General features: G+C 42.9%; 2 protein-coding genes across 7 annotated transcripts in view; one reads left to right on the plus strand and one right to left on the minus strand.

Moving 5' to 3' along the window:
• clcn2a (chloride channel, voltage-sensitive 2a) overlaps nucleotides 1-13,045 on the plus strand; it is a 41,642-nt gene extending 28,597 nt beyond the window's left edge. For 2 of the 6 annotated variants that reach the window (XM_056390725.1, XM_056390720.1), the window contains exons 11-25: nucleotides 324-425; nucleotides 1,184-1,286; nucleotides 2,460-2,615; nucleotides 2,700-2,769; nucleotides 2,848-2,958; nucleotides 3,514-3,727; nucleotides 3,941-4,074; nucleotides 4,830-5,068; nucleotides 5,431-5,542; nucleotides 5,682-5,728; nucleotides 7,501-7,569; nucleotides 8,247-8,285; nucleotides 8,384-8,488; nucleotides 9,446-9,532; nucleotides 9,691-13,045. In XM_056390725.1, coding sequence (XP_056246700.1) covers nucleotides 324-425; nucleotides 1,184-1,286; nucleotides 2,460-2,615; nucleotides 2,700-2,769; nucleotides 2,848-2,958; nucleotides 3,514-3,727; nucleotides 3,941-4,074; nucleotides 4,830-5,068; nucleotides 5,431-5,542; nucleotides 5,682-5,728; nucleotides 7,501-7,569; nucleotides 8,247-8,285; nucleotides 8,384-8,488; nucleotides 9,446-9,532; nucleotides 9,691-10,203 — 2,101 coding nt within the window. In that variant the 3' untranslated portion in view covers nucleotides 10,204-13,045. The remainder of the gene's footprint in view (nucleotides 1-323; nucleotides 426-1,183; nucleotides 1,287-2,459; nucleotides 2,616-2,699; nucleotides 2,770-2,847; nucleotides 2,959-3,513; nucleotides 3,728-3,940; nucleotides 4,075-4,829; nucleotides 5,069-5,430; nucleotides 5,543-5,681; nucleotides 5,729-7,500; nucleotides 7,570-8,246; nucleotides 8,286-8,383; nucleotides 8,489-9,445; nucleotides 9,533-9,690) is intronic. The other 4 variants (XM_056390721.1, XM_056390723.1, XM_056390724.1 and 1 more) reach the window with 4 other exon arrangements.
• On the minus strand, nucleotides 11,476-19,418 carry fam131aa (family with sequence similarity 131 member Aa). Its single transcript, XM_056390732.1, has 5 exons — nucleotides 19,176-19,418; nucleotides 16,418-16,529; nucleotides 16,132-16,314; nucleotides 14,340-14,480; nucleotides 11,476-14,186 (listed from the first exon to the last, which is right to left on the minus strand). Exons 2-5 carry the CDS (start codon nucleotides 16,506-16,508, stop codon nucleotides 13,615-13,617), a joined length of 987 nt encoding a protein of 328 aa, XP_056246707.1. The 5' UTR covers nucleotides 16,509-16,529; nucleotides 19,176-19,418; the 3' UTR covers nucleotides 11,476-13,614.
• Between the last annotated feature and the right edge of the window lie 881 nt (nucleotides 19,419-20,299).

Consider the following 20,299-nt stretch of genomic DNA (forward strand, 5'->3'; position numbering starts at 1 on the left):
GCCTCTCCCTCCACATTCACATTCCCGTACTGAGTCTGAAGGTTGATTTGTATTCGATGAACGAGGCATGAAATTAGTTTTTGCCTCCGGTGATTACATATTTGATTTGTTTGATGCCAAAATACTGCAATAGAGAAAACAATGAATAAACATTGTTTGGCTTCCTGTCAAAGAGCCTCAGAAAAAGTGACTGACTTAACCAGGTGAAGCAAAGCTGAAGCTGTGTTAGTGGAGTGATTGTGTTTCAGGTTTTGTTTTGTCCCAGGATGCTCATCTGTTTCACCTTCAACCGACCAAACATGTGTGTCTTTGTCTGTCTGTAGGATTGCCTGTGGTTTTGGTGGCGCTCTGTTTGTCTACCTGAACCGGCTGATTGTAGAGTGCATGAGGAAACAGAAGACTATTAACAAGTTCTTACTGAGGAAGTGAGTATCTGAACCCTCATGTTAAACAGAACCTTAACACTTAGTGGAGCAGTTTGACCTTTTGGGAAATGCACTGGTTAGCTTTCTTACTGAGAGTTAGTTATGAAGATTGAATCACTCTCACCTCTGTACATTAGATACGAGGCGACAGCCAGCAGCTCGTTAGCGTAGCTTAGCACAAAGACTGGAAATAGGGGGAAGCAACTAGCTTGGCTCTGCCTAGCACCTCTAAATCTCACTAATGAACATGTTATGTCTGGGCTATGTATTAATGAGCTCCAGAAGTGCTGGTAAGCACATTAATTTACCTTCAGACAGAGCCAGGCTAGCCTTTTTCCCTGGTTTACAGTCTTTGTGCTAAGCTAATTGTATCCAGGCTCCAGCATCATATTTTCACATTTTCTGATCTAACTCTCAAATAAGTGTATTTATCCAAAATTTTGAACTATTCCTTTTAAAATCCTGAAAAATATTAAACATGAATCTAGAAAAGCCACATTTCGACATGTTAAACTGTAATTATATCCAGGAGAGATCAAAATCTTGCTCATGTGCCCCTGATCTTGTGTTTAAAATTGGCTTGGTGTCTTGTGTCACAATGTTAATGTAGTTTTGGGATATTTAGGTAAAGTCCTTGTACAAATTGGGTCAGTTTCACCCACATCACAGGGAGCTATTTTTAGCCTTTCCATCGTCACCACCCAGAAATCAAGAATGCACATACAGCGTGACAAGCACACCCATTAATGACCCCGCAGTCCCTCTCTCCCTGTCAGGCGTCTGGTGTATCCTGCACTCGTCACCCTGCTCGTCTCCACACTCACGTTCCCTCCGGGCTTCGGGCAGTTCATGGCTGGACAGGTGGGAATGTACTTTCACACTCTTCTGACAGTATGAAAGCATGTCTCTACTGTTGCTAAATGATTGATGGTAATTTTAAATGAAGTGAGAGCTGGTGTCAGGTTGTGGGTCATTTTTTTTGTCCCTCATATTTGATAGCTTATAGTTATTGAATGCTGCCATGTTTCCTGATGGATTACTGTTAAGACAATGTTCTTTGCAGAGTCACAGTGCACAGAGCGCGTGCAGATCTTATGGCTAAAAATACGAAGCAAAAATCTAAATCAAATATTTTCTTTTTTCTTTATTGTTTGAACAAATGCAAATAACAGAAAACTGATGCTGATGTTTACGCCATAGTGTTAGTATTGTTTTCTATTCAGGCTTTTCTACCCACGCTTCTCAGCCTGATGAATGTTAAGAGTTGCTTAATGCAAAACCTGCTGGATGCAACATCACAGTACTTTTGAAAAAATAAAATCAAGACATAAGCTTGTGGTTCAAAATGAGTGGATGTGGACACATTGTGCTGTGCTGCCACTGGAAAACTTATACAAATGTCAAAAAAGTGAAATGTAGTCTGAGCTTCTGTAGGCTGGATTATAGAGCACACAGTGTTTTGAGCCAAAGTTGCCCTTGCACCTGCCACACTGCAAAGTCATCCTGCATAGCAAGCCATATAGTTTCATTTTAAGCATTTCAGACTCACAACAAGAAGGAAAAAAATCTGCCAGTGGGTTGAGAGAATTTTTTGTTCCAGTGCAGTTTTCCTCCTTTTCAGAAAGCGATGCTCATTTATGGAAAGCTGATAAACAAGACACAATAAAAGAGATTGCTGCACTGGTATCGAGAAAGTTACACTTTTTTGTTTCTAGAAAATATTTGAAACAAGTGTAGCTGTACTGGAAGCAGGTGAAACAATCTCAATGCTAGCATGGCTGTAGGGTGACTGCCACCACCATGGTCCAGACCGAAATACCATTACTGCTTTCCAGAGTCCTGGGTAAATACATTAGATGCAAACAGTAAAATAATTAAAATATCTCTTGAATTAAGCATTTTTGTTAGGAGGGATTTCCAGCAGATGTGGATCCCACCACAGTCTTTGCTGCTGACCTTGTGTTGCCAGGTCAGTCAGGTATGAGGATGTAAGAAACAGTCATTCAGAACATTTCCCTTGGCTTAACCTGTCAGCTGACGCAACATGAGTCTCTGGTCGCGCTGTTCGACAACCGCACGTGGTGCCGTCAGGGCGTGGCCGAGGAGTTCGACTACATCAGCCACCACCATGCCTGGAAACACCCCCAGGTCAACGTCTTCATCACGCTCATCCTCTTCATCATCATGAAGGTAGGCCTTTGGCACTTGTAGCATCTGACGATGATGACTTGATGTTTATGGTTTCTCAAACAAAATTGTCTCTCCTTGTTTCAGTTCTGGATGTCTGCTGTGGCCACCACCATGCCTGTTCCATGTGGGGCCTTCATGCCAGTTTTCCTTATTGGTAAATAAAATCTATTTTTCTATTGATTTCTTCTGCAGCTGTAAGAACGTCTGAAAATAACTTGTGTGTCATGTGCAGGTGCAGCATTTGGCAGACTCGTTGGAGAGATCATGGCAACCATGTTTCCTGATGGTATACATGCTGACGGCAGTGTGTATCCCATAGTTCCTGGTGGTTATGCTGTAGTTGGTGAGTCGCTGTAAAGCTTTTTTCTTTTTCATACACTGTATTTTAATTCACCATTTCATATCTAATTTGTCTTGATAACAAATTTTCCCACCATTTTTTCACTCTTCCTCTCTCCTGCATGATTGAAATCGCTGCGGCTGCAAAGCTGCAGCCATTTTTATCAGTTCATACCAGCTTATAGAATGTGACTGATGAAAATTGATTCCACTTAAGTTGAACATTACATTTTGGACCAAAGTAAAATATAAAATCGTTCAATACAAGATTGCCACGGTCGTGACTCACTGGTTAGTGCGACAGGATGCCGTTAAATGTTATGAATTAGAACGACATCCTGCAGAAAATCCTGTTTGGATTTGCAGTCTTGCAGAAAACTCTTCTCTGATTAATCATGCACAATTATTTTCACTACATAATGATCAGTCATTTTTAATTCCTGTGGAAAACACAATTGAGCGCACGCTAAATCCTCCTCTGTTAACTGTATGTGAACAGCTGTAAAGAGACGAGACACAGCAAATGATTTCTTCTTTAATTCGCTTCCCTCCTACACAGGTGCTGCAGCGTTGTCTGGAGCAGTCACCCACACCGTATCCACAGCGGTCATAGTGTTTGAGCTGACCGGTCAGATCTCCCACATCCTGCCTGTGATGATCGCAGTCATCCTGGCCAACGCCGTGGCCCAGGCGCTCCAACCGTCTCTGTACGACTCCATCATCCGCATCAAGAAACTTCCTTATCTGCCTGAGCTGGGCATGGGACATCACGAGTGAGTCAGTGTGTCCAGTCTGTGTCCCTGCTGGTCCCGCCCACCAGTTGTCCCTTGTTTCTTCACTCTTTTCCCAGTGATTCTTCTTTCTTCTTCTTCATCTTGTTTCTACCCGTCTTGCCTTTCATTTCCTCCCCTCTCTTGTTTCCACTTCTCCCTGCTGCCCCTTCTCTTCACTTAACCCTATATCTTCTCCCCTCTTCCACGTCTCAGGAAGTATAATATCCGTGTGGAGGACATCATGGTCAGGGATGTGCGCTACATCACTCTTAACTCTTCCTATCGGGACCTGCAGGAGATGCTGCTCACTGGTCAGCTCAAAACACTGGCCCTGGTTGAATCCCGAGGTAAATGCATTCACAATAACTGTACTTTTTTCCCGTGGTTCGTGCTTGGCCTCCTAGTTCAAATTAAGAGAAAAACTTAATGCCCCTGCATACGGTTATATTTAAACAATACTGTTCTTCCATCTTTGTGGCAACAGTATAGGACACACTTCCCTGTTTCAGCAAGACAAAGCCCCCATGCACAAAACCAGGTCCATAAAGAAATAAATTCCTGAGTTTGGTGTGGAAGGACTCGACTGCCCTGCACAGAGCCCTGACCTCAATCCCATTCCACTTGAGATGGAGGGGAATGAGCCAGGCCTTATCGCCTAACATCAGTGTCGGACCTCATTAATGTTCTCGTGGCTGAATGGGAGCAAATCCCTGCAGCCAGGTCTATAATCTTGTGCAAAACCTGAAACCCGAAGAGCAGAGGCTGTTACAGCAGCGTAATAATGCGGTTTTGTTCAACAGTTACATATAATGTAGCTGTAATTTTTGTCCGGATACTTTTGGCCAACTTAACAGGTCTTGTATTGCATTTTACAATCCATCTTGAAATAAATGAAAGCTGGCTCTGGATGTCTGTGGAGATTTACTTTTACCATTTTAGACTATTTTATTTTGGCAAAGTTCTTCTTCTTCATCTTCGTCATCTTAATCATTTTATTTCTCCTTTGTCATTTTCACCTGTGTGCTTTCTCTGCGTTGTTTTTTTTCAACTTATATCCTTAACTAACTTTCTTTCTTTCTTTCTTTCTTTCTTTCTCCTTCAGACTCCATGATCCTGCTGGGCTCCATAGAGCGACTGCAGCTCCAGTCTCTGCTCGCTCTTCAGCTGGGACATCAGCGGAGGCTGGAGTACCTCCGCCAGCTGGCCCAGGACAACGGCACCCACGATCACCTGCCCAGCATGACCTCCGACAGCACCCCCAGCTCGCCCTGCGCCCACACCCACATCAACGCCTCGACCAGCGCTCGCCAAGGGGTCCGCTTCCTGGTGAGCACCCAACAGGTGTGAGGCATCCGGGGGCGCCAGGGCTGGGCTGGGGCAAAGTCTGGCTTGGGTTGGGTTGTAGCGATAGACTAAAATTGGATCAGACACAGCATGTGTGGAGCATGTAGCAGTAGGTAAAGGCACAGATGGAGTTTTTGGACAGCTGTTGTGGTAAGTGTTTACAAACTGTATCAATGTCCTTTATTTCTACTTTTACATTAACACATGTCTTCTGTGTCTCTGTCGTCTGTGCCCTTACCTGTGCTGTCCTGTTTGTTTACGTGCATGTGCTCGTATTTGTCTCTTCTGTGTTATGTGTGTGTGTGTGTGTGCATGTGCGCTTGTGTCTGGCTTCTTCTGTTAATATATTTTCCATGTAGATCTCCACAGAGGAGTCTTCTTCCTTCAGCCCAGTGGTTTCCAATGTTCAGCTTCCACTGAAATCTGCCTTGAAAACTGTGTCCGCCATCAGCGACACAGAGACGCCAAATAGTATGTACTTCACACTGACAGTAGGACACTCAGAGGAGCACTGATGTGCAATACATAAAACTGATTTTTTTTTTTTTTAAAAAAGGGTCAGAATTCAAATCCAAATTTAATAAAAGCTGATTGTTGTTTTCTCTCCGAGGCTCTCAAACCCTCTCCTGTGCTGACCAAGACAAGGAGCTGCTGGAGGTGAGCACAAGAGCGAGAAAGAGAGGAGGATATAAAAAAAAATGCATGGGTGCAAGTGTGCTGTAAGAATGTGACATGTTTTGTACGTAAGGGTGTGTGTGCTCTCTCTGAGTCCACGCATATGCCGTCCTCCTCCTCCTCCTCCTCCTCCTGCTGACAGGCAGGATCCACCCGCAGGCAGCAGGGTTTTCCTGTGAGATCTCATGCTGTGGTCGTAGCTTTTTAGTTTTAAACCTTGTGTGAGTCATTGCCCCCTCACTACACAACACATCCACTGCCAGTCAAACGTTTTTGAACATCCTACATTTTAGCATTTCTGGTTAAATCTGATGCACTGGTGGGTCAGTCACTGTAAACCTTGTATGTGGCCAAACATTCAAACCCACAGAAGTTTTATTTATTTATTATTTATTCATCTATTTAATTCTAGTGGAGATCAAAGTTTCCAAAGACATGTCAGGCTGTGTTTTGGAGAAATGTGTATGAAGTGTATAAAGACATCTAGAATATTTGCACATAAAAGTGCAGCTACAAAAAGCCTTGACTCTTGGGTTTTAATGTTTCACTCAGTTCACACATCATATAGCACAGTCGTTTTGTCTTTAGAAGCTGAAACTATTTAAGTAGAGCTGAAATGATTAGTTGATTTATTAGTTAGTCCACTGAAATTAATCGCTATTAATTTGATAATCACTGAAGTTCATTTAATTTATGAAGCAAAAAAGCTCTCATGCCAGCTTCTCAAATATTAGGAATTTTTACTTTTCTCTGTTTTATGTCGTTGTAAATTGAAAACAGAGTTTTACACTGTTGGTCGGAAAAAACAAGTAATTTGAATGTCATTCCAGCCTCTTTGGAAGCGTAATTGGCAATTTTCTTTTTTAACCATTTTCTAAAGTAAACACAAACAGCATGTTTGTCGTTACCTTTTGTTGTGCAAATGAAAAATGCAAGATAAACCTATCACAAAAGACACGTCTCTCCAGCTGAATAGGTTTTTTCCACAGCAGACATTTTAACTTGTGACAGAAGGAAAAGCACTGCTGTTATTAATAACGTGAACAATGGCTCTGTTCTATTTATGTGTCCCAGTAAGTCATGACGGTGTGACAGTGAGGCAGTATGACCAACACCAGGACCCTGAAACTGAAGCAGCTAAATGGAAGTCAGCCATTTTTAATTCTTTTATTTACACCAGTGCTTTCCCTACTGTGACAAGTCAAAATATCAGGTTAAAGCAATATAAATATAAACCTAGTTCTTAGGATTCATTAGTCCTATTACATGAATCTCACTCTACTTTTTCTAATTTATCTTTTACAAAGATGCATCACATTAAGTTTATTGGTATGTTTATCTTAAATTAATGGGTGGAAATCTTATATGCAGTTAGAATACATGAATACTTGGCTTAAAATTTTTTAGGGGACTTAAGGGGACATTTTAAGGAAAACATAAGTGGTCAAACTCCTTAACAGATATGCTTAAATATACGGTGTTTAAAACCCTTTACTCTGGCAGTGTGTCTGTCATCCAATGCTGTGTTAACATTGGGTTTCTTGTACAGATTTTGTGCCCTCACCTTCATCTGTGGTGTAGTAATTATACCCTTTCAGCAACATTGTGCTCACATCACGGAGACTTCTCCCAGTAGAAGTCGGGCTGCGATGTAATGTTGCAGTGACACCATGTTAAAGGGGTAAAACTGTCCAGTTTCACTGATGCTGTGTTAATGTTGTGCTGTGTTGATGCCTTCTCTCCTCGTCTGGAAGAGCCCGGCTGGGCCGGCTCCTCCTGAAAAAAGAAAGCCAAGGCCCAAACGAGTGAGGATCTCCATGGCGGTAAGATTGTCTGCCGCCCAGAGACTGTTGCTTAGTAACCGTTGCCTTGCGACACGCACGTAGTGAGCGCTGGACCAAAGTATTTGTGGTGCACCAACCAAAGCATTAGAGCGGCTTTGCAGAGAGAGCAAGAGAAAGTGTGTGTGAGAGAGAGAGAGAGGTGGGGCATTTTGTTAAGTGATAAAGGTTTAATTGTTTGTGTTGAACCAAATGTTTCATCAGCTTTCACTCAAACTGCTGTTAATGCTTGTTCTGTGTGGTTGTGTGATGTGGAGAAATGGTTTTGTGTTCTGTTTCAAGATGGTTGATTCTTAAAGTTATTGGTGCTATGATTTCCTGGGCACTTGGTGCACTGTGTGATCAATAAACCAACCTCAGTTCAGTTTCAACTCTATTTGTCCCTGGGGGGCAATTGGTTGTTCGGCAAAACATAAGACATAACTTCAGCTTTGCCTTAGAAACTCTAGTGGATATAAGAAATAAAAGTTTCATTGGTTTACAGTTGTGTATTTTAAATACACTACTCAGATTGCTCCCAGTGTAATGTGTTGGTACTTTGTATTTACTTTACATAATGCTGTGTAGCTCTGTTTTACACGTGTGTGTGTGTGCGTGTGTGTGTGTGTGTATTTGTAGGGACAATGTATGTCTTACCCTTTTTTTTTTTTGTCTTTTAGGACTCTACTGAGGTGGAAGATTGCATGACTCCATCAGAGGTGAGACCTACACAAACCTTTTTTTAAAATGTACAAAATGGAGTTTTCCGAGTCACAGTTTAGAAGTTTTCAGTGTTTCGTCACCCTTCTCGTCTCAGATAGCAGAGTGGGAGGAGAAGCAGCTCGATGAACCGGTGGATTTCAAGAACTGCAAGATTGATCCCGCACCCTTCCAGCTGGTGGAGCAAACGTCTCTGCATAAGGTAAGATATCAGCAAAAAGCCCCTGAACACACTGTGAAAAGAAATCAACCTTTTCACCACAGCAGGTAGTTTTCATCGTCATGAAATATGAATTGTAAACAATAAATGTCCGGGAAAATGAGCAAAGCATTGTTTTTTTTATTGACTGAGTCCTCCGGAAATATGTCAGATGCTTTCCAAATGTAGTGTTATTGTGTAGTATCAGCCTAACCTGAAGGACCTCTCTGGTGACATACTTCTGGTGTCTTTCCTCACTGTGGTTTCAGTTCTTTGACTAATGCTGGGATCGGACTAAACTGTATCACCCCAGTAATACCCCAACCGGACAGACATGAGGTGTTAGGAACAAAAATAGCTTCAGATTGTGACAACTCTCACAATGTTTTCCTTCACACTGACCCAGAGGAAAACACAGCTGTTTTTTTTGTTTGTTTGTTTTTTTTTTATACAAAGCTATAAAAACAGGAAAGCAGCGAGAGAGGGATGATGATTTATTTCATTCCAGTGAACCTGTAACCATTTGGCTGTCACCCTTGGATCGGGAGTATACAACATCAACCTCTGCACACCCACACACTCACCCTGTTCCTAACAGCTGGGAAGGATAAAGACAGAGCCCATCTGCACTGCTGAATGACTGTGAATAGTTTCACTTACAGTTTTATAAAACAGTGATGCCATATTTGTTGGGTGTCAGGTCCTTCATTGCGATCACCTCTGCGTGTCACATGACTCATAATCGGCAAGCTATGACCAGTTAGTGTCCAAAGTGTAGTCATGCCATGTCTCACAAGAGCAAGAATTTATGACTCTAGTCTGACACAGTGACCGTCATGAGAGGCAAGAACATCATGCGGACTGATCCCAGTGTTATTGGTTTACAAAACTCTGACCCAAAATCCAGGTGAACCCCCTGAGTCTGTATCCAGGCCATGACCCAACTCTCCTCCTCCACAGACTCACACTATCTTCTCTCTGCTGGGTCTGGATCACGCCTATGTGACGAGCATGGGACGTCTGGTCGGAGTGGTCTCTCTCAAAGAGGTGCGTTTCCTTCATTTGTTGAGGTCTGATAGAGAATGTTTTCTGCCTATGATCATTAAACTTCACCCTCTCTCTTCCTATTCCCTGTCTGTGCCTCATGTTATGCTTCCACTGGCTGTGCTTTCTTTCTTGTTCCATGCCGCCTATTGGCTCTGCAGCTGCGTAAGGCCATCGAGGGCTCGGTGACAGTGACTGGAGTCAAAGTTCGTCCTCCGCTGGCCAGTTTCCGTGACAGTGGGAACACCACAAGCGTATCCGAGGTAACTGAACTACACAAGCTGTGCATCCGCCACAGGGGGCTCTCGTTGCCACGGGAACCCAACCTTCCTGACGTGGAGGACCAGCCTGATCTCCAATACAAAGAGATCCCGGTCAACTTCTCAGACCAAACCAATTTGCAGTTTGAAACCAGCCCCGACGACATCACAAATCAGTCGGAGTTGGTGCTCCAGGAAAGCCCCTCGCTCACCGAGGACCAGTCCGAGTTTACTTTTGACTGCAGCCCCTCCCACACTGAGGAATCAGAGCTGGCTTGTGACTATGACCCCCCCACCCAAACTCCGGAGCCAGACAACACAGAGCAAGAACAGAGCAGTCCATCTCTGAACAAGGACCAATCAGAACCTGAGGGAGAGGGTAGCCCCGCCCACACTGAGGATCAATCAGAATGACCAGATCCATACTGTCGCCTCATGAATACTGACGTTTCTTACATTTGTAGAGGTCACACTCAACTCCAAGTCCAGCCTAGATACCTGAGTTTCTAACGTTGTGGTGTGAGTGAGCGAGTGAGAGTGAGCTTGGGTAGATGTGACATTGAGTATTCTACTGCGCAGACGCCTATTTAAAGGATAAACCTGGATTTATTCTATATATTTTTATTTCTGTCAATACATCCTGTGAAAAGACCAAAAGGAACAATGGGTTTGTCCGTCTTCTAACTCTTTCTGACGGACCTGCCCTTTCTGTGACTCTCAGCCCCAAGCTCATTCATTCATGAATCTTTAAACGGAAACGCTATTGAGTTTACGCATCATGATGTCACTTGAGTCAGCATCAGTTAGGTCTGAAAACAACAAGTGATGTTATATGAGAAGTTGAGGTTTCGAAGCGTGTCTCAAGTCTAACTGAGCTTTCCTGGGGAAGCACGCATCGACACACGGATCATTCTAGATGTATGACGTAACTGATGACGCCTCGCTTTCTGTCCGTGTCACTGCGTTTGGTGACGGTTCCAATTACGGAGCAACATTTGACTGTGTATATAAGACCTCCAAGAGAAATGATGCATTTTCATAGTTTTTGGTCCGTGATACTGATTGACTTTCTTGTACTAGTGGCTTGTAATTGCGACGGATCCATTTCTCCCAATAATTTAACAGGATTATTTAACAGATTATTAGGAACCCTAACCCCTAACCCTAACCCTAACCCCTAACCCCTAACCCCTAACCCTAACCCTAACCCTTCAAGATCAAGTAGTGCTTTTATTGGGGACTATATTCAGCTGTGGATTAATACACACTCTGTTCTCTAGTGAGTGTTTACAGAACTAGGATTTTGTGTGTGGGACGTTATCCAAATTCATCGTGATAAAGGAACATGTCACCCAGTGTAACTACGAGGATCACTATTAAAAAAAAAAAAGCAAAATAATGTCCTAGAGTAGGTGAACACTGGTTTGTAGCAAACGTAATTGAAGTAAATAACACGTTTTTAACAGCAGTGGGACGATATTTGTGGGATTTGACTCAAAAATAAACGACAGTGCGCATGTTTAGTGTGATGGAGGATCATGTCGACCGGTGCAAAAACATGTTTTGTTGTGTTTTTAATTGTTTTAGGAACAACAGTGGAGCTCTATGGCGCGCAGGAATAAATTACATCAGGCTTTGGTTACACAGAAAAATACTAGTTTGGCCTTTTCATGGGATTTGATGGCAATAACAAATATAGAATATCCCTGTGTGTGTGTGTGTGTGTGTGTGTGTGTGTGTGTGTGTGTGTGTGTGTGTGTGTGTGTGTGTGTGTGTGTGTGACTTTCTGACACCTCACTTGCCATGCAGAAATGTGATCCAGACTCTTACACATCATAAACAAACATGACTTGCAAACATTATAAGGAGAGAAAAACAAGTCACATGCAAATAATGGAGGGTGATAAATAAAAGGGGCAAATAATAGAGAAGAAAGCACAGCAGAACAAAGACATGGAAAATTATTCTAATGAGCACATGATGGTAAACAACTACCTATTCACTAACACTGGACAAATACATCAGAGGGTTGTTGAAATGTTTGCTGATAATATTAAGATATACAGCTGTTGGTTATAGAGTGTTAATGCACTAACAGGTGATTTAATGGCAACAATATCATCTTTAGTTTGTCCAGACTCCCTTGTTTACAACACTCTGCAGACTCTACAGAGTTACATGCCACAGCTTACATTTGTATTTAATCAGCCCCCAAAAATCCACTATCAGCTGTGATCTATTCACACGATGACAAAGGCAGCTTCCAAAGGTCCACTAAGCTTAGTACAGGGCTCCAAATAATGGTGAAGCACATTGTAATTACCATGAATATAGTTTACTGCACATGTAGCCTTGTTTGGCTTTATAGAGGCTGATTCAATAAGGGCAATGTAGACTGTCAGTCTCGTCTCTTGAACTGCCTCTGCATCTCCTGCTATGTGAATTTACTGTGTTTAACGTGTTTCTAGCATGATAAAGGAACAACACTTGAGCTCCGAGTGACAGGAAGATACTGGCTGTTGTACAGAGCACACAAAACACACACACACACACACACACACACTTACACACACACACACTTATACACACACACACACACATGCACTGTATGCGGCCTGTAGATATTTACACCTTGATATGTTACACATATCTTTATGACAGAGTACATTTAATCCAGCCTGGCCTCCAATACAATGTTGAGAAGTGTAACCACTGTATGAAGCACAGTGATAAACCCACAAGTCCAAAAACTGTTGTAGAGCAAAGTGTGTGCGTGTGAGTCCTTGTTACGACCTTCAAATGGGTGTAAGTATTTTAGCTTCATGCAACAATTTTGAGCCATATTTCAATCTTATGTGATATCACAGCAGCGCACCAATTCGGGCTCATTTTTGTCTGTGTAAACATTTGTGCAACAATTTATTAACGTCTCAACTTTTTGTTTGCATATAGAATGTGTAGTAGTGCTCGCCATATAAGATAACGTATAAGGAGTTAAATGTAGAGTGTATAAGCTAATTTGCAGCGTATCTAGTTAAGCAATAAGTCTGTAGTATCTCCCTTTATATGGCACTGGCCTGTATATGCTTTGTACATATGAAAATACACGGATGAGATCTATGTACACGCTCTGTACATAGGAGAATTATGCATTTGAAATCCAACAGCCATTGTTATTTTTCAGAGAACATGAAATTGTTTTTGTACATGAGTGAATGATTAAATTGAAAGGGGAAAAAAAAAAAACACCTTTAAAAGATGAGAAATTGTGTTTCTTCCTCGTGTGTGTAGTTTGTGTTTGTGTGGAGGGGAAAAAAAGGACAAAGACTTTTCTTTAAAAAAAAATCGTATTTATATACGTAGGACACTCAGACATTCAGTATCAAACATAGCCCTACCCCACATGACACAGCATGACCCCGAATAAAACAACACTACAAAATATCCATAGAAAACCAACGCAATAGCAACACATGACTCACATGACAAAAAAAATGTACAAAACTCAGTTTGAACAACAGCTTTACATTCTGGTTGAACTCTCCAATATATATAATATATATATATACATATATATGTGTATATATATAATATATATAATATATATATATATACTGTTTACAGCAGCGATCAACGGTGGAGGGAGATCAGTACATGGAAGGCCTGGAGGATGAGACAGAAGGCAGCGAGTGGAGGAGACATGATCAGAGGAAGGACAGGAGAGGAGGAGGAGGAGGTGGAGAGAGGTTTACAGTGAAAGCAGAATAGATTATGTCATATCCAGAATCAACACGGACTCAAAGAGACATAAAGATGGACAATACATCACATCAAATACTCTTTCTCCTCCTTCTTCTCCTCTTCTTCATCCCTCTCCTCCTCCTCATCGAATGAGGCCACTCCAGAAGAAGCGCGATCAGAGAAGAAGCTCCTCGGGCTGCAGTGCCACACTCGGCCATCATGAAACACGCTGCCTTCCTCCTCCTCGTCCTCCTCGTCCTCCTCTCCGGGGGACTCGGAGTGAGAGGTGGAGTAGCAGGAGTCGAACCTGCTGCTCCGGCCCCGAGGCCTCCACTCAGGCTTGTGGTGGATGCAGACCTCGCTGTGCTGCTCCTGCAAAGGAGCCGGCTGCTCCTCATGACTGCCCAGCCTCTCTTCCTCCTCCTCCTCCTCCTCCTCTTCCTCCAGGAATGGACTCATGCAGTCGCTTGGTAAAGTAGGTGAATTGGTCTGGGATGAATGTGGGTCATTGTGAGATGCAGGCCTACCACAGAGCAGGCTGCTGCTGCTGCTGCTGCTGCTGGAGCCCAGGGGACTATCGGAGGAGGGTGGCGCCTCACCGCCGTCCACCTCAGGCTGGCGTGGCGCTCCGGTGATAGTATTGGACGTGGCGTCGTCTGAGGGAGGAGCAAAGAGTCAGAACACCTGAGGATGGGTGGGTTATTGGGGGAGGGGGCAGGGAGATGAGGCGTTTTGTCAGTGATGACGCACAAAATGAAGACGATGAGTGAAATGAGATGAAATGAACAAAATGGATGCGTAGTGGATACCTGAGCTCTGGTTGGAGAAGGTGTGAGTCTGTCCATTGTTGTGGGTGTCTTCATCGTTGGAGTCTTCCTCCTCGTCATCATCGTCGATAGACGCCCAGGCACGCAGCTTAGCCTCTGCGATGGCAAACTGCTCAGCCACTCCTAATAGGAACACAGATGTTAATGCATTCATGTTTCTTCCTGATCCTCTCTATTTCATGCTCAATGACTTTTCATGTAAACATCACAGAGGCATTAAATTAAATTGGAGAAGACACTTGAAACATTAATTTATGTATGTACTATACTATGACATTTTTTGCCTTAGTAAGGCATAAAGTCATAGTAAGTCATAGTTTTCATTTAATTCTAAATTAATTGAATATATTCAGAGATAATTTTTGTATTTGTGGAAGTTGTTTATTTGCAAATCCGTTTTACATTTGCAAGACATTTTTGTGAATTTGCAAATTTATCTTTTGTATTTGTGAAAGGTGTTTTATATTTACAGATAACACATTTATGCACAGATTGTCAATCTGTTCACATGAATAATATTGGAACAAATCTACCTCCATACACATGACTTTGTTTCTTCGGGTGACTTAAAATGAAGCAATGGCTGAATGGTTATATACAACTACCCTTGTTTTAGTTGAACTTTCAGGTGTAAAATTTTCTGATAATTAAGAAAAAGCAAAGAGTACAGGAAAATGTGAAGAAATAAGCATAAATCACGTGTTCTCCACGTCTTTTGTATCCTGCTAATCCTTTTCTTGATGCCTCAGATTTGTTCTTGCGACTCATTAAAGTGGATGAAAATCACTGAAATCCGATTGCTCCGGTGGTTTTGCCAATATATCAATATCTATATTAAACAAAGTTTTTCTTTGTTTCCATACTGGAAGTTGCAGAATATATTATGTATCACACATTTTCCTTAATTTATAATTTCAAGAAACAAACTGTTATGCGAGATTGAAATGAAATTAATGATTTATAATTTCCCTGTTATTTTCTTGAATATAGTTCAATCCATAAAACACCGGGAACCTCTCACAATATCCCAGATCATCAAATGGCTAACTAACAAAATGCAAAAAATATTTTTAAAAATTATATAAAATAGAGAAAAACAGAATAAAGTCCCACTGAAGTCACTAATAGCAGCTGAATTGATTGAATTGAATTCTTGCTTGAGACAGCAGTCGAATGGTTAATCGATTATTAAAATAGTTCACATAAATAATTTTGTCAATTGACTGATCATTTCAGCTCGAGTCACAAGCTTTTTCGAAATCTAGAAAACGAAACAAAATGTCTGTTTGTCAGACTGAAAATACAGACTTTCTAATGTACACTCACTGTGTACCCTACTTCCCTCCCCCTCTCTCTCTCAACTCTCTCTTTTGATCAAACCATGCCGATGTCACGGGCGCCAGAGAGGATGAGTCACAGCAAAACAACAGGAGCTGCTGTACCATTGGTGGGCAGTGAAGTGTTTTGGGAGAGTGTCTAATAGGCCACCATCTGCTGCCAAGACAAGCCGTCACCCAAGAGACAGCACGGAGGGCGGAGCGGACCGCTGACATACAGGAGTTTTAGGGGATTAGTTGCATGACAGAAGGTGGGCGCCGGCCAGGAGATGATGCTGGAGCTAAACCAAGCTAAATATAAGAGGATGCACATGCCCACACAAACAGACAAGTGACATACAGACACCAGCTAGTTACACTGCAGTCACGTCTCGTCACAAAGTATTTTGAAAGCGTAAAAAACAGTGAGGGACAGTATGCGTCACAGAAATAAATACCTGCAGCAAACCGGGCCTCCTTCTCTCCTTCGGTCAGATGGCAGTAGGAGCTGAAGTGGGAGTGGGCAGCCGGCGAAGGGCCCGCTGGTTTGGGCCAACCTTTCCACTCTATGAGGTGGGCGACCCGGCCCTGAGCCAGGGAGGTGGGCTTTGTCACATGGTCCCTCACTGCCTGCGAAATACCTGCAAACAGAGAAGTGGAGGTCAGAGTCTGAAGCTGTATCTCAAGACATTTAAGATATTTAATCATAGAGTAAAAAAAAAAAAAAAAAAAAAAGTTTGTTACCGTTTAAGGAGGATCTGGCAAGTGCTGCAAACTCATGGATGCTGACACTTTTCCGTGAGTCTGCTGGAGATTTTCCTGACTTTGGAATCATTTCACTCTCCTCAAATTTCACCTGCAAGAAAGATTTGATTTTTTTTTTTTGCAAAACTCTTTTTCTTTTTTTTTTTTGCACCACAGCATGAAAGGAAAAAATAAGCCCCGTTTTGTCTACATTCGCGTGAGCCTGTTCCAACACTACCCAGTTATTTCAGCTCAAACTCAGACACGACTCACGTGGCAAACATACTGATAGACAGCTGCAGATATATACTGTTAAAAAGACTTTTTCCTACCTCATCCTCCCTTATTTCTCTACCCCTGGACCTCAGCCTCATCATGGACATGGAGAGATGGTGTCACAGCGCAGCGAACCAACACAACTAAAAGTCACAGCTTGGGTTTACCGGTTTAAACCACCAGGCAGACAAGCAAACAGCTATGCCCTAAATTTACTGCACAGATGCTAAAGCCATGGTAAGCCGGTGAAACCAGTTAAAATGGTTGGGGCTGAGGGATGTGAGGGCAATGGTGACACTCTCTATGCAAACTGGCAGACATATGGCATGTCACCAGCTCTGGTAAGCAGCTCCAGCCAGGCCTGCTCACCCCAAAGCTGCTGATCCCTATTAAAAGTGATAGCACTACCTAACTAACCCCATGTCCATAACAAACACACATTTGGCTGCATATAACAGATCTCATGGGTCGGATGAATCTGTGCCAGAAGACCATGAGAGAGGCTTGAAATATGTCTTGTTTTTTAGGGCAGGTGAGTCTTTCAACAAGCAGGAAACATGTTGCCTGAGCACGACTCTGAGCACGTGCATGACTTGACAGATATCCTTAAGTAGATTTGCTCCCAAAGCAGCTAAGAAAGAAGAGGCTCCTGACTGTGGTGAAAGGCTTATGATAAAGTCAAAAATGACAGTAAATGTGTGTCAGAGGCAAACAGGCCAATAGGGACCTGGGAGGCAACGATACAAAGGTGTGAACAGCTCCCACGGCTCTGTGTGACGTTCAACGCCCCTCAGAAGAGCTGCTAAAAAACACTCACCTCCTGAGCTCTGCAGGTGTCACTCATGCTCAACACACACACAACACAGGTTCAGCATGTGGCGCTCTGCAACGGCTCCCTCCTGAGACTCAGACACACGGCTTTCAGCACCGCGAGCGCTCACCTTTTAAATAATCTTGTTGCAAGCAGGTAGTCAAAACAAGAAACACTTGACCCCTCGCAGATGCAAACACTGCTACAAATGTGGATTATATTAGGTCATAAGCCAGGCAGCAGCATTTGTCAACCGTCTCACCTTTTTTGCCTTGTGTCCTCTGTTGTATCTAGTTGTGACCCCTCGTCACAGCTTGTGTGTCTTAGCTCTGCAAAGTGGGTTTCTGACCTCCAAAATGTATTGACTGTGAATTATGTGTAGCAACTACACAAGCTGTTCAATTTAAGAAAAGTATATATATATATATATATATATATATATATATATATATATATATGATTTATATGGTTTATTTCTTATTTTCTCGCAACCCCTCAGATTCATCTGTCAGATTCATTGGAAGTGTCCCAGCCCTTCAGGTTGGAACCACTACAGTATAAATGTCAAACAACAGTTTTGATCAATTATAAAAATTGAAACATTTATTTGTTCCAGTTCTTTCTTTCAAGTAACTGTATATTGAATATTTTGTTGTTTTGGACTGTTGACTTGAGAAAATAAGTCTTTTAAAGATATCACCTTAGGGTCTGGGACACAAATGGGTTTCTTTCCCCACTATGTTCTACTCTTTTTAGACTAAATAATGATCTTATCAGTCAAAAAATAATCAAAAGATGATCAATCAAATAAGCCCTCCTCTATTTGACACTCAGTTTGTTGTGATTTCTGAAACTGTTCCCTGTGAAATTTTCACTTTTCTTTCACCTCTGCACCTGCACATGGTTTAGCCTCTCCAGAGCTGTTAAATGTGTAATGTTGATTTGAAAGACTCACACTTCACCGTGCTGATTGCCAGGCCTCTTTTTCAGCTGACAACTGCTGCTAATTGGCATTCATCCTAATAACAACTACATGCCCAGCAGTGTTTGCAGTTGTAATCAAGTTCCCCTTTTCCTGAGGTGTTGGGGTCATTTTGTCTGCTCCCTGCAGAGGCAACCTCTGGTAACCATGATGTTACTAAACATGTCAAACAGGAGTGATGCCTCCTCTTCTGACATCCCCAGAGTCAGTGATGTGACCTATAGGACCAACAAGTGGGATCGAGTTAGGTGTCTGCAGCCAAAACATCTTCAGCCCTGAGTCTGTCTCTTGGAATGAATGGAGGGAGCTGCAGTGCTGATGTGATGAGTTGTGTGTGTGTGTGTGTGTTTGTGTGTATGTGTGTGTGTGTGTGTTTTTTTTTTTTTTTTTTCTGGAAATGGTGCATTCAAGCAACAGAAGCAGTTGAATAACACATCACCCCGCCATTGATGGGTGCAGGCCTGTAGCCTGCAATTACGGGGAAAATAGCGCACGACAGGCGCGGATGCAGCAGCGGGTCTCCTGGCAACCTCTGAAGTCTCCATCTGCATACCAATAGCTCCATACCTGCATCGGATAAACACCTCGGAAATACCAAAGAGCCCCCTGCCCTTTATATACACCTTCACAGCTCTAACGAAGCTCGCCCGGTTGTGATCTTTTCACTCACAGCGACTCTCCTCACCTACCTGTAAGTCGGACCGCGGCGGCTCATGATAATGCGCTTTAATTGTGTCCGATCCGATCAACAGATGATACCGCGCGGCTCGTCCTCCTGCAGCAGGGTCTGCAGCACAGCGTTACAGCCACACAGTCGGCGGAAACATCCTCCTAACTCCAGCATCACATCTGCGGCGCACACGCACCATTTGTTGCTCGGTATATGGGTTACATAGGCTGTCCAAATGTCTCCCGATGGCAAGCGTCATCAACGCAAGGCGGTGTCACATCCCATCCCACCCCACCCCACCACCCCCACCACCCCCACCACCCCCTTTCCCTACCCCTACCCGATGCAGCCAACATCAAGATACGGTAACCTGCCGCTTTGGTGTTAGAAAGCACTGCAGCTTTTATTTTAGACATATTTCAGCGCATTCATCGGCAGGTATTCGGTGAACACACTCAACAGGACCCGGGCAGGATGGACAGACTGCTCATGTGTGGAAATTTACTGCGGCCTGATGCCAAAAGAAAAGCAGAGTGGAAAGCCAGTTTGACCTGATTTGATCGGTCGTGTTAACCTGCAGTGTAACAGCATAACAGGACACATGCGCAGAGCACAAAGCGGGCTACTGCCCCGTGGCCCCAGACCTCCGGGCCCCCCCCCCGACAATCAATGTGGCAAGGGTCTTAAAAACAAATTATTACCTCAAATTCAGGCTCTGTCTTCTAGAAACACTTTCTTTTGTTGAATTTGATTTGTTTTCTTTACATGCAGCATTTTCCTAAATATATTAGTGTTTAATCGCATGACTGCAGATTAATGTGTCATGCAGTCAGCCTGGGGCCAGACAGTGTTAAAGCACACATCTGGGACCACAAACAAATCACAGCAGCTGGAACCGTTAGTTAGTTAGTTAATCAATAAAATGAGTCACAGGTTTTAGCTTCTCTTTGTTTTAAATGAGTGTAAATGGAATCTCGTTTTTACGCTGGTTGGACAAAACAAGCAATTTGAAGTCGTCATCTTGGGCTCTGAGGGATTTTAAACACTGAACAATTAATAAAAATAATTGTTCGTGGCATTTGTACAAATTATAATGAAGCTACCATGTAGTCTACCATGTGATTAGAAATATACATAATGCAC

The sequence above is a fragment of the Seriola aureovittata genome, chromosome 12 (assembly GCF_021018895.1).
Source record: "Seriola aureovittata isolate HTS-2021-v1 ecotype China chromosome 12, ASM2101889v1, whole genome shotgun sequence".
In the NCBI taxonomy this organism is placed as follows: Eukaryota; Metazoa; Chordata; class Actinopteri; order Carangiformes; family Carangidae; genus Seriola; species Seriola aureovittata.

What these genes read in the sequence shown, in the direction of transcription:
- fam131aa (XM_056390732.1), bottom strand. Translation starts at nt 16,508, where the DNA reads ATGATTCCAAAGTCAGGAAAATCTCCAGCAGACTCACGGAAAAGTGTC. An exon ending in GGAGGCCCGGTTTGCTGCAG is followed by an intron (nt 14,481 to 16,131) that starts GTATTTATTTCT and finishes TGTTCCTATTAG; the next exon opens with GAGTGGCTGAGCAGTTTGCC. An exon ending in CTTCTCCAACCAGAGCTCAG is followed by an intron (nt 14,187 to 14,339) that starts GTATCCACTACG and finishes CTCCTCCCTCAG; the next exon opens with ACGACGCCACGTCCAATACT.